The 13,707-nt window shown below is 43.9% G+C and overlaps 1 protein-coding gene across 2 annotated transcripts; it reads right to left on the bottom strand.

The window, feature by feature from the left end:
• Window positions 1-487: 487 nt before the first annotated feature.
• Window positions 488-13,706, bottom strand: st7l (suppression of tumorigenicity 7 like). 2 transcript variants are annotated; one of them, XM_028998047.1, is made up of 15 exons: window positions 13,492-13,706; window positions 12,857-12,939; window positions 12,333-12,492; window positions 11,883-11,937; window positions 11,684-11,799; window positions 11,392-11,470; window positions 10,901-10,989; window positions 10,346-10,446; window positions 10,034-10,148; window positions 9,868-9,940; window positions 9,682-9,784; window positions 5,691-5,841; window positions 4,013-4,105; window positions 3,547-3,686; window positions 488-819 (listed from the first exon to the last, which is right to left on the bottom strand). In XM_028998047.1, exons 1-15 carry the CDS (start codon window positions 13,658-13,660, stop codon window positions 745-747), a joined length of 1,602 nt encoding a protein of 533 aa, XP_028853880.1. In that variant the 5' UTR covers window positions 13,661-13,706; the 3' UTR covers window positions 488-744. The 2 variants fall into 2 exon arrangements, with proteins under 2 accessions (XP_028853880.1, XP_028853879.1); XM_028998046.1 differs by having other exon boundaries at window positions 9,868-10,148.
• Between the last annotated feature and the right edge of the window lies 1 nt (window position 13,707).

Below are 13,707 nucleotides of genomic sequence, written 5' to 3'. Positions count from 1 at the left end.
CAGATTGGGCTTTTTAAAAAACAAAAAAACGTTCCCAACACGTTGCCCCCACACAACATGAGCTCAAAAGACCCTCATGCCGTGACCAGTGATAATCCCATTTTCATTTATACGCTGTGGCCGGGTTATGCGGGTTGCCGCAGTGATATAGTGTGGCGGCGTCATGCCGTGGCAACAACTGGCAGAAGACGGGGATTGTGTACACTCCAGACACAGTCGGCCAGTAAATCACCGGCCTGTTTTTAGCAGCGTTCAAGAACGCCGTTTTTGAAGCTGCTGCTGAAACCGTTGACCTTTCACCTGTTCCTGCCCCCAAAATGCTGCCACACAGGTATACAGTGAAGTGTTGTGGCTGTATGTGCAGTGTTTGGACGTGGGTCTGCGCTGTCTGTTTGGGTTTTTGTTCACTTACGGGGTGTCATACAGAAGAGAGAGAGAACACGTCACTTTGTAATTCTATAACCTGCGACCGGTGGCAATGTTGGTCTAGTAAAACACAATAGATGGGTTTTTTTTTTTTTTTTAAATAAGGGCGGCAACTTAATTCACATAGACTGGACCTTGGCAAACACAAGAATGAATGGCAGATACAGCTTTACGCCAAACAGAAGACAGAAGTCAAAATATTTATTCGTAATGGTGGTAGGAAGCTGGGCATTCGAGCACGGCTGCCTGCGTGTTGAGTAAGTCAGTAACGGGCGTGTCCATGTGCTATGAGGCTGTACGCAGTCCGCAGAATGATGGTCAGATTCTTGTTGGCATGAACCCATTAATCTTCTCTGCAAAGAATCCCAGGGGTGCAAAGAGAGTGCTGAAGAACTGTGGGGAGAACAGACATTTCTGTTACATTTCAGACCGTATATTCAGCTTTACAATGACATAACAGACACGTAAAGCACAAGAGAATGCTTCACACTGCCCAAACACCAACGCCCACTGCACATATCTGTTAGAAGCTGTAAGCTTCAGCTGAAGCAGCCCAGTCTTTAAAACTGTACTGCTGTACTTAGTATAACAAAAATATTTAGGCAGTTATTTTAAGCTTGAATTTGAACTTACGTCTGTCCAATAGAAATGCTCCTAATTGAATCCCTACCTGAATGACTGGAGCCTTTAGCTAAAATGAAGTAGCAGAGATTATTGCAATTACAATGTGAATCCTTTAAAATGATCCATTGAGCCGAAAGAAATGCAGTGAAGATGTGTAGAATAAGCGGGAGTGTTTGCATGGGGAATGTCTTCTAATGTGACATGTCACCAGAATTTATAGAAACCAACACACCACAAGAAGAAAGGGATGATTGGTAGTTAGCTGTATTTGTATCATCTCAACCCATTTTCCTAGAATGCAATGACTTCTGACAGCCAGAAGACAAAAATGTAATGATATTTCAAAGTTGACGTACCAATGGGACAGCCCTCAAGCAGCCAACGCCCTCATTCCAGATGAGTTTTAACCGCCTCTTATCAATGATGAAGGAAGGATCTGTTCTGCAAATCTGTACATTAGTACACTAAATCTATTGACCTTTGATGAAGGTGCAAAATGCAAAAAAAAAAAACCCAGCAGCAGCATGGCCATTTTGGAAAAGGAAAGGTTGCAAAAAAGTTTTCATAAAGAATAGCTCCCGTGAATAGGAACGCTAAGCTGCGGTGCACTTGAAACACCTCCAACTCGTATCACGGCGTCCACGAAGTCAGAGGCCTTCTGAGAGCAGTCTTCCCAAAAAACAAATACGCAAGAGTGAGCGACTCACAGCTTTGGCTGCCAACCAGCACGGTTACTTCAATTTGCCGTGCTGCAACGCAATCGGAGAAATGTTTAAACTCCCATCCTTCAAATACACCATAAACAAAACTTTAATGTGTTTATGAAGCAATACATTTCACAGTCCAACAGATGTTTATGACAGTAGATGGGAGTGGATCGTAGTAGAAGAGTTGGAACTCCAAGAGGCGCAACAAGCATCATCCATTCCGGAGCAGATGCAGTCCGAGATAATGGTTAAGTAAATATCTGTAGTAAAATGACTAATGAGGCAGATTAAGAGATAGAACGGAAGCCTGTGTCCTCGTTTCACTTGTTTTATTTCAGAACATTTGGATCTGAGGACCACGCACAGGACGGAAAGGCTACAGTGAGAGAACAGGAACTGGCATGAAATCTGCTGGGCTGTGAAATGACTGCCTTTCAAGTGCAAGTTGGGTGGTACTGTTCTCAGAGGAGGAAGTTCATGTCAAAGGTAGAACAGCGAGCTTAATATTAAAATAACAGCTGCTTTCTTACACTACATTTCAGGATGCCTTCTGCACCTGATCTGCTATGATGGAAACGGTTATCTTTTAGCTAATTAGTAATGTCTAATGTCTGATAAATGCTGTAAATGTACCCAAACTCTTCATTTATTTTGAGGAAATCAACCAAAGATCATTTCAAAAGCTTGTTTAGATGTCAACTGCAACACTTGCCCCATTTAGTCCATAGTACAGCATCAACAAATGCATGCATCAATTCGGAATTTAGTCTCAAGAATTTTTTTCGGTGGCGGTGTGATTATTGGCTGGGTGGAATTAAAGAATCAGGTCAAATTCAGGTCACTTCTAATTGGAATGTTAATACTGTCAGTGTAGAGCATTATACACTGCTTGCGCTTTCTAGGAATAAAGTGTATTCTCTACACTTAAGATCTACTGGAAAACATATTAAACTATAGACCAACGTTAACCAGGAAAAAAAAAAAGCATCTTTCCATTCTTTTTGCAGTCAACTCAAGCACGTAGCCAGGAGGGTAAAAAAATTGAGACAGTCTAACAGAATGATGGTCTAAGATAAATAAAAAATAATAAAAAAAATTTTAGATATCAGTTTCTGTTCCCTTCAAAGACTAATCAGCCTCCCTCAAAGCTCATCTCTATCTCTGTGGGCAAATGAGCTTCGTGACCAGAGCCTCTCTGGACACGGTGACCGCGTGCACACTGCTTTATTTACGCTGCCGCTGACACCCTCGTAAAGAGGCAGCTAATAAAAGCAACAGGGGAATAAACAGTTCTGTTAAGCAGGGAAAACTCAATGAACTCACACATACAACTACTGTCGCTCCTCACTTGTAATCTAAACCACCATGATGAGCTGCTAACATTATCCCATTACACTGGTATCCGTCTGCCGCTGGGTTTACGAACTTTCCAAATGCAGTTCTCGGGCCCTCTGGGCAGTTTTGGTGTGTTCGACTCAAGGGTGTCACTGTTCCAAAAAACGTAGAATGCAAAACTAAGGCCTCTATAGCAATTCCATGAACAACCCACAATATACGATCAATTGTTTAATATGGAGAAGATGGACCCAAATGCATGTGGGTTTCTCTCTATTTATATGTTTCTATACATTCAGAAGACATGTTAAAAGGTGACATTAGCAAAAACTCCCCATCTATTACAGAACCACGGAAACCAGACCATAAGTCATAAGTTCAGATTTTAAAAATACTGATACTGAATTATTCAATTTTTTAAAAAATAAAAAATGCAATACTGAGGAAAACTCACGGCTTTGGCAAAGACGCCCATGAGATCGGGGAACTGATGTGTGAGCATGGCCAGCATGGCAGTGAAGGAGCAGAGGCCTGCTGTGAAGAGGATGAAAAAGGGCAGCTCCTTCTTTGGATACACAGACACTTCATGGAAGGCTAGGGGGAAAAAAAAAAAAAAAGACAGAAGTAACAAACGAAACACATAAATAAATAAATAAATAAAATAAAAATGTATATGTACAGAAGAAGGTATACATCTAGAGTTGTGTACACTTTACTTGGCAGACGCTTTTATCCAAAGCAACTTACAAGAGGAAGACACCAGCAATTCTCATTTGGTTTCTATAGATTTTCTATAGAGTTACAAAACTAAGAGTCCTGATAAGGGCTAACCTGTCAGGAATAGAACATGCTAGGGATTTTTTTTTTTTTGAGTGTGTGTGCATGTGTTAGTGTGTACACATCCACTGGGCTTTACTTACAGGGCAGCAGCTCACGATCTGCTGTCTCTGTGCAGCCGGGGTATGGATAAAAAAGGTGACCCTTCTCCAGAGGGTATGGAATAATCCGGAAGGCTGGAAGAAAAAAAAAAAAAAAAAATTGTGAGCTGCATATCCCGCATTCCCACAAATTACACATCATTAATAATATCAATTGTAAATTTATAAATTGAAAAGGATGTTCGTATCTCATGTAGTATATCTGGTCTTCTATATTGTGTTTGGCATGTAAGGATTTTTTGTTTTATATCAGTTTAAATAAAATTAATAATCAAAAGCTTGGATGCACCTACTGGTTTACGAGTCATGCAATTTTAACATTATAGAACCAAACTGAAGATGCAGGAATGTGAAATCACACAAGAGGTTATGTAATAAACATTTGAGTCTCTACAATGCAGGCAGCTTTTGCTGTGATTTCAACATTTCACACTCTTCTCTTCCCTCAAACACCTATCATTTTCTCATGTTAACAACTCATGAAGCAGCTTTTGATGATGGCAAACAATGCAGGATTTATCAAACATACAGTCGTGGCCAAAAGTTTTGAGAATGACACAAATACTGTTTTTTTTTTTTTTTTTTTTTAGATCTTTTAGTCAGTTGTTTCTGTGGTGAATTGAAGTATAATTACAAAAAATTGACAAGTTTCATAATCATTGCTTGGTGTTTGTGAGAATTTGTGGGGTTTTGTTTGTCCACCCGCCTCTTGAGGATTGACCACAAATTCTTAATTGGATTACGGTCCGGGAGTTTCCTGGCTATTGACCCAAAATTTCAATCTTTTGTTCCCCAAGTCAATTTGGGCTTGTGGCCGGACAATAATTTTACCAGATGCCCCAAACAATCAGAAAGGAGCTTCATCAGAGAAAATGACTTTACCCCAGTCCTCAGCAGTCCAATCCCTGTACTTCCTGCAGAATATAAGTCTGTCCTTGATGTTTTTCTTGGAGAGAAGTGGGGTCTTTCTTGACACCAGGCCATTCTCCAAAAGTCTTCACCTCACTGTGTGTGCAGATGCTCTCAGACCTGCCTACTGCCATTTCTGAGCGAGCTCTGCACTGGTGGCACCCCGATCCTGCAGCTGAACCTTCTTTAGGAGACGGTCCTGGTGCTTGCTGGACGTTCTTCACAAGAACACTTCTCTCTCCTTGACGTTTTTGATGATCTGATAAATGCTTGATTTAGGTGCAATCTTAGTAGCAGCAATATTCTTGCCTGTGAAGCTCTTTTTATGCAACGCATGGATGACTGTACATGTTTCCTTGTAGGTGGGGGGGGACTTTGCAATTCATTTGATCACTCTTAATAGCATTATGGAGTATATGCAAATTGCCATAGTAAAAACAGAAGCAGCAAGCTTTGAGAAACCCAGTATTTGTCACTCTCAAAACTTTTGGCCATGACTGTACTTCCCTTTCTGGCTCCATCTTAGTCTCCATATTCACCACAGAGTAGGTGCTCTAAACCTTTGACTGGTAGTGTACATAAAGTGTTTGTAATTTGTTTTCAAAGTGACCGACCAAACACTACCTTTGACGTCACTATGAATTATGTGGTAGAACAGTGCCCAAGATCTGTGGTCTGATCTGGATAACCCAAAATGCTTTGTTCTGGTGACTGAGCTGCTGTGCGGCTAGTAACTGGCTGGGTAACGTACTGCCCTCCCAGGTGCAGTGCAGCAGGTTTAAGGCTCCTTCTGCTCTCTTCCAGTGCTGCAGATGGAAGAAGGCGTAGGCCACGGCCTCACTGTCCCCACGCTTCAGGATGTGCTCTGGGGGCAGGATCAGGCTTTTCATTTCTAATAAATACTAAAGTAGAGAAGAAAAAGGGAGAGAAGAAAAGAACTGAAATGAATGAACTATCATGCGGTTTGTAATTGACGTAGTGCACACACACACACTCACAAACTCCATTTCACCTCTCAGGCACTCTGCAGAGGTGCTATTCAAGAGTTATAACCTTGCACTGGTGTTGGTGGTGTCAGGGCCACGGCCCCCTGGGCGGCATGGCCGTAGTGGAGGAATCCCAGGCAGGCCGGAGCTCACAGCGCAACGTTTCAGACCGACACATTGGGAAGGTTACCCTGCAGCTAATCCTGACTAATCCCTCTTCAGTCAGGGGCTCAGTCGCGCAGGCCCTGGGACCCACCCCCGGTAGGGAATTCACGCTGTGGCACTCCATCTCACCCAGACGCCAGATCCCCAACATCGTTTGTCTCAGGAAATGATGTGAGTGCATTTGATGTGTGTATTCATGTGGTAATAAAGCAGTCTCAACCTGAATATTAGACCATTTACCCTCTTTGGCACATCTGATCCACAATTGAAATTTCAGAATTATTAGCAATAATATATTTAGTTCTTATCCAGGTCAACTTGTAAATCACAAGGCAGCATTTGAAAGGTTCTAAAAATCACAATACAGTGTTTATGACTTGTCAATGCTGAATCAGTACATCAATATGTAAAGCAACATTTTTAAATAATGCAAACCTATTGTTTTTTTCTTGCTCCCATTCATAAAAACAGTCCTGGAAGAACCGATTAAATGTCTGAGGGACATAATGGGGTTCAGTGGGGATTCAAACCTGTGACTTTGTTGTCACCTGGGATCATTGGTGAGTTTACTACAGACTATAGGCTACTTGCCTTCTGGTGTTGAAGCGAACGTTGAAGCTGAACATGAGAACGAAACCAGTTTATGATTAGGGGGAAAAAAAAAAAAAAAAAAAGAGAGAGAGAGAGAGGGTGGACTGAGGAGGAACATTGCAGGGGACATAATAAGTAACCGTGCTATGCCTGTAAAAACAGCAGCTTCCACAGAATCTCCCTGAAGCAGAGCAGATGTCCCGCAACGCCTCCCCTCCTTCAGCATGCCTGTCTGTGAGCTGGTGATTACGCTCGGCATCAGACTGGCAGCTGTCCCTGCTGGCATCCCCTGGCAAAAGAGCAGCTTGCACCTCGCCCCGTCTCCCCTTTGATGAGGGGATAGGGTTTCATTGGCACCCACAATGCCACGCAGGACTCCTAAGCCTCCATTTGCCTTTTATCTTTGGCCTTTAACTCGAGGGAGACAAACAATTATATCAGTCTCACAGCCCCCACCTCCTGACTCCCTCCCTCATCCTCCGCAGTAGTCATGGTGACCAGGATACAGGTGCCAGGGTCCAGGGCATTAGGGATGCCTCCCTTCCTTCCTGTGCTGGGCAGAAGTGTAAGATTCAGGCTTTAGATGTCACATAGAGAAGAAAGGGGATCATTTGTCACTGTCTAAAGTCCCGGAATTGTTTGATGCTGAAACGGCCGGCTGGAGGAAGTTACAGCCAAAACACAGGAAGCGGCGTGTGAAAAGGCAGAGGCCGCCCATTATGTCCGCCCAGCAGGCAGAGGCAGTGCAGCGTTTCCAGCCGTGAGCTCACATGATGTGCTGGAGACGGAGCGGTACTTAATCTTCCCAAACTCCCCAGCTCGGAGTAGAATCTGCCACGATTTACATTTACAGCATTTATCAGACGCCCTTATCCAGAGCGATTTACAATCAGTTCTGACAGGGACAGTCCCCCCCTGGAGCAACTTAGGGTTAAGTGTCTTGCTCAGGGACACAATGGCACTAAGTGGGGTTTTCTGGTTCATAGGTGAGTGTGTTACCCACTAGGCTACTACCACCCAATGGCCTGGCTTCTCTCGCTCTAACACTCTTACCTCGCTTCAAATCTTCCAACATGCCCATAAATTTTCCCTTCATCACGGGCCTCATGTCTGGAGGTCAGAAACGTTGCTGAGTGGTGCCTGAGGTGTGTGTATACGTGTGTTTGCATGTGTGGGGAGGTAGTGTTCTTGTTGATTGAACTGAAGACTTGCATGGAAGCCCAACCACCGCAAAGGGACTTACCACAGTCCAGTGAACAGCCGGTATCTGCCTGCTCTGTAGGCACAACATAGACAGCGCTGCTGCCGTAGCTCCACATTAAAAGCACACTGACAACATGTACAAACCATCCACAGGGCGAGTCCATGGACAGCGGCCTGCCACCACCACTGGGTGCTCCATCCTGGTTTGGATGTCAGCACGACTGAAGGGCTAATATCCTAAACGAATGCTGTTCCTAGGTGTTTATACTCAGCGTACTGCCAGTTCAACCGTATAACTACAAGAAACATGCTAAATCCTCATAAACAATCTATGTAGGTTTTCAAAGCAAAAAAAGGGGAAGAATAACCAACTAAATTAAAAAAAGTTACTGAAAGGTAGATTTCCCATTACAGCCAATGGCCTTTCTTCAAAAACAGCTGTGATCTTCCAAGTGTTTCCTTTTCAAAGTGCAGCTGTGTCTGTTTGTGCCACGGCGCAAAAGACCATATCAAAGAGCTTCAATGGCATAGAAAGGAAAAAAGCTGCCACATCAATTGTACAAGAGATGCTCATCTTCAAGAAGCAGATTTGTGTGTAAATGGGCAGGCAAGTCGAGGCAATGAGCAACAGAAACCTTTGTGCCATGCACCTGGTCATAACAAGTCAGAAGCCTTTCGCATACAATATAACTTCAGAAAAATGTCAAAATCACAAAGTTTTGTGCAATTTTAGATTAATACAGTTATGTGTAAAACATTTGTAATCTGTACAAGTGGTTTTATAGAAACTGTTAGGAAGGGTAAATATGACTGTATATCAGTGAAAGCAAAGTTCCATAAAGGTGTTTGGCACATCAACTATTCAATTTCAGGTTACTATTATGATCATGTATCTGTTTACTTCCTAAACTCCTATAGCATGTGCCGGTCAGAAAGCAAGGAGGCCTTGCATAACACGTGCCTGTGCCAACAAATGGCTTTATCAGAAAGTAGCAGGATATCTCGAGAGATGCAAACAACAGACCTTGAATCGGAATGATCAGAACTCGCCGTCTCTATCTGAGCAAAGAAAGCGATCTGCAGTGTGATGCGAGAGCAACACCTGCTGGCTCACCGGGCGATTTACATTTCCTCGTGCGGGCTCATGCGGCTTGAATCCGTTGAGGTCAACCATATTTTTGACATTCAAAATAGAAACACTAACCACAGCATTTGAGAGAAGTGGAGCGGTGACAATTTTTGCTGTTCAAGAGGCTGCTGGCTCCACCCACTCCACTAAAACTTCATCACATTCCAGTCAAATTGCTCCACGCTCACTCCAATTCAAGAGGGAGAAATTATCTGCATGCCTAACAGTTACCTTAACCCAAAACCTTTCAAATGTAAATTTTTCAGTCTACATAATTGTAATGTATTCGTCTGATAAGATTACCACTCTGGAATTACCTAACAGAATCTTTTTAATATTTACAAAAACTCCATCTCCATAAACAAGCTTACAATCTTTTAAGCGTAGCAGTCCTGGACAATTGTACAGATGAATTCTGGGTGATTTTGAGCAAGGTGATTATTTGCAGAGAAAGTGCAACTGCTCTGGCTATTAAATATTAATGTATATTAGCATATTAATGTACACTAGCATTTTGGCCTAGGTTTTTCAAAACATTATGTGGCTATAAAGTCATGCTGGAAATGCGTCCTAATTGTCCAATTCAATGGTTTACTACTTCAATTGTCACTAATGACCGTGTAAGGTTGCACACTTGTGTATATGATTTGTGTGTATGTGAGGCAGACCTTGGGTACGTGTGGGTTGAACTCCACCGCTCTGTGAATGGCCTCCACTGCATTCATCTCTGCTGTGCTGAGGCCACGCCGCGACGCTGCCTCGGGAGAGAATCTGCCATGGTAAAAGACAGGCGGTGTGCCACACGCTCTGGTAACCACCCCACAGCACAACACACAACCAGGCGAAGAACGTACTTGTCTGAAACTGCTCGTGCTTTCAGAAGTGCTGACGTATAGCATATAGTGGCTGACTTTGGCAAGCTGATATCTGATACAGAAGCAAGGAAGCAAAGAAAGTTCATCAGATTAGGAATAAAGTGATAACCTCCCCCCAAAAATATGGCTGGTTGAGATTTCTTACCATCATATTTGGCCAGGACTGCCTGTACATCTGCATAAGCCTGGATTTCCAGCAACGCTTCCAGAAGGTTCTCATGGATATTTAACATTCCCAGTAAAGGATATTCTTTCATTAACTGTTGCAGGGAGAAATTATAAGGGAGATAAGTAGTAGTTGTGTTTTCATTCCTTTCAAATGTCGTAAACTGACTCAAGCCTTTGATGCAAATATTTACTAGAAACCTTTCACTTGAAAAGCTGCCGTTTGATGTTCCGTCAGCGATGTGCCCGAAGACGCACCTTAATTGTTACTGGAGCGACGGGGAATACTTACGTCTCTCATCATCTTCACAGACTCTTTGATGCGGCCCAGCTTGCGTGCACACATGGCCAGTCTGCGCTTGATGTACACCAGCAGGTTGGTGTCTTTGCCGGCTAAATGAGGGCCAGATACAAGAGCACACTCAAATCAGAGGAAAAACCCACAACAGGATACATGAACTGATTTGCCTATATTGGACAAAACAAAACAGCCCTCCAGCGTGCCCTTTGCCATTCAGTTCACTTGGGAGTCTTTCTTTAGGATATGAGGTGACAGTTTCAGATGAGAGTCGTTTTAAACAGGAGCAGGCATGGAGCAATTTGACTGGAGGAGCATGAAGCAGAGCACCATACTGTGAATTTGAGCGAAGTGGGCGGAGCAAACCTCCTTTTGTGCTACGCATATTAAAAACTGTATATCACTTTCTAAACTACCATCTATTGATCAAACATAATATGCATTATTTATACCAACAGCCGTGAGCTTCTTGTTGTGTTCACTTAAATCCTGAAGCCACCCATGACCTCATTTTATCAACTGCTGAACGGCTGTTATGTATGCGCTCACCATATTTCTGTGCTTTTTTGAAGAGCCGTTCAGCCTCTGCAATTGTGGTGGCCTCTTCTTCTGCGAGGAGGACATAGGCTGCTGCACACCTGTCAATCACACAGAAGAAACCGTCTACAGCCACCAGATTTACCAGCATAATGGAGGAAAAAAAAAAGCCATTTTATTTTAATTTAACTTTATTTTAATGGAGTGAAATCGGAGTACAAAAAACCTTTATCCTGAGGGAGCCTTATTTTACAAAATGACCCTTTTAGGTTTATGCCTGCACAAGAGACATCCCTCACAAGCCCCATGGGAAGAATACAGGTATGGGCATGGCCACATCTGTCTTGCATTTGTCTAATGTAGAAACCGTATTGTCACATAAGAACTGAAATTCCTTACATCTTTCCACTCTGGATAAAAACAAGTGATGACTGTGGTAGATGCATCATTTCTGCATATACATGTGCCACACCAATAGGCAGTAAACAGGAAGTGACACTAACTCGTGGTTGAGCTCGATCGCCTGATGAGCTGCTCGGATCCGTGCTTGTGGGTTCCTCTCCCTCCAGGCTTTCTGCATAACTACAGTTACAAACAAACAAAGTAAGCATATAATCACAGTTACCAGAAAACCGCTAACACTGCTACATGAGCAATTACTGTACCTAGGTTCAGACCAGGAAAAATCCAAACCCCTGGTCCCCATCACCATTCCATTAAATTTCAACACTGACAGTCCTACGTGAACTAAATTTGCAGGAAAAAAAATGTTTTTAAAAAGTAGAAATAACTAACTGGTATCTTCTGCCCTGAGTTGTTGAGTGTCACCGGTGAAAAACGTCTGATGATCTTGGGCTGACAGGTTCATGTCATAGTACGTCAGAGGCTCTTTACCGGTTACCCAGGTGTACCTGCAGAGGGCACAATGTTTTCAAGTCAGGCAAGCATAAGCAGCTTTTGGAGAGCGCCATAAAGACAAAGGGCATCTGCATACCTGCTGTATTCTGCCCCCCTAAATAAATTTAAGGGGTTCCTCCACACTTTGCACTCTGCAAAACAAAGTACAGCCTCTTATTTTGACAGCCTTCATTTGCACACAGTTCTTTCCAAGTGCCAGTGAAGTGATTGTCATTGTGATACACAGCAGCACAGCACACGGTGCACACAGTGAAATGTGTCCTCTACTTTTAACCATCACCCTTAGTGAGCAGTGGGTAGCCATGACAGGCACCAGGGCAGCAGTGTGGGGGGGACGGTGCTTTGCTCAGTGGCACCTCAGTGGCAACTTGGCAGATCAGGATTCAAACCGGCAACCTTCTGATTACGGGGCCGCTTCCTTAACCAGTGCCCAGTGCTGAACAAGGGCTTGATATCGTTCTGCATTTTCAGACACTCATCCCACTCACATTCATATTCCGGCAGGCAAAATTAACTTGAGCCATACCTGAAACGTTGGGCCTGGGCTCAGCATCGCCGTTGACCGAAGAGAAGAGGCCAGTCGAGCTGCTGTTCTCCACTCCGCCCAACAGGGGGCGCAAGTGGCTCACAGAAACCTGCTCAATGAACGAGGTGCCATACTTCCTGAAGTACCACCATTCAAAGATCTGCCCGTGCCAAGAGGGTGGGAGAGAATACGAGTGAGAGAAGGAGAGAGAGAGAGAAAAAAAAAGATTTACTTACTTTAATGGTCAGTACTTTGACAACACATATTTAAAAAAAAAAAAATAATAACTTAAGAAATGTCATTTGATTATTGCCTATTAAAAGCATTTCACTGCATATCATACCGCGTATGACTGTATACGTGACAAGTAAAATTTGAATTTATTAGTGAAGTGAAATGAAATAAAATAGCAGGAACAAATCTGATCGTGTGTCCAGGTGCGTAATAGAAAATTGTTCATCCGAGCAGGGCGCTCCTGAATATAAAAAAAAAGACTTAACACGCACAGCAGCTGTCCAACTCACCAAAATAAGGCCGGAGATGAGAGAAGAGGTTCCGGTGAGTGCCACGTAAAACTTGGGGGTGAGGGTGTTCAGGAACACTGTCGCTGAAAGCGAAAGAAAAGCATTTTTCGGTACAAAACATAAACGTTAAAATGTAAAAAAAATAAAAATTAAATAAATGACGATGACGCGAGCTTTGTAACGTACAGCTTTGAGGCGACCGGATTCGTGATCTGACCAAATAACCGGGAAAACCTTGACCGTGTTCATTTACTTCGCCATCGACATGAAAGTCACACGCCTGCTTCCAGTACAGGCTGCCCGCAACGTCTCCCGACATGACGGCGAACTTAAAAAAAAAAAAAAAAAAAGTGGCTTTTCCTTCTGCAAACTCATTCATTGCTCAGCCTTGCTGGTTCGTGTGGGACTTGCGGGCAACGCAACAGGTTGGGCTCGAACCTGCGCCGCCGAATTCGGTCGACGCGACCGGAACGGGCGCCTTCGCGCTTACCAGACCGAGTCAAAGGGGACACCGAAATAAAAAAAAAAAAAAAACAAATAAATACGGGACAACTGTCAACCGGCCAACGCCGAGCAGCCCGGCCGGTCGGCAGCTAGCCGGGGAGGGGTGAGGAGGCTAACGCCGCGCCGTTTACCTGACTGCACCGTCTCCTGCAGCCTCAGCGGGCTCCGCAGCACGTACACCGTGGTCAGCACCATGGCGCACCACACGGCGCACACGTAGGTCCACGACCACGAGAGCCACGACTTCAGCTTCTCGGTGAGCCCCGGCGGCTGGGGATCGCTGGCGCCGCCGTCCGCCATTTTTCGCCGGATGACAATAAACACGAGGCCGCCGGGATAGTGGAGGA

This window comes from Denticeps clupeoides, chromosome 12 (assembly GCF_900700375.1).
Source record: "Denticeps clupeoides chromosome 12, fDenClu1.1, whole genome shotgun sequence".
NCBI classification, from domain to species: Eukaryota; Metazoa; Chordata; class Actinopteri; order Clupeiformes; family Denticipitidae; genus Denticeps; species Denticeps clupeoides.
This window is presented reverse-complemented; position numbering and strand designations above follow the sequence as displayed.

Bases quoted from the DNA above. Each gene is read 5' to 3' on its own strand.
- st7l (XM_028998046.1), bottom strand. From the start codon at position 13,660: ATGGCGGACGGCGGCGCCAGCGATCCCCAGCCGCCGGGGCTCACCGAG. The intron at 12,493-12,856 runs GTGAGTTGGACA...TGGCACGGGCAG, and splicing joins TCATCTCCGGCCTTATTTTG to ATCTTTGAATGGTGGTACTT. The intron at 9,785-9,867 runs GTACGTTCTTCG...TTACCATGGCAG, and splicing joins GCACGAGCAGTTTCAGACAA to ATTCTCTCCCGAGGCAGCGT.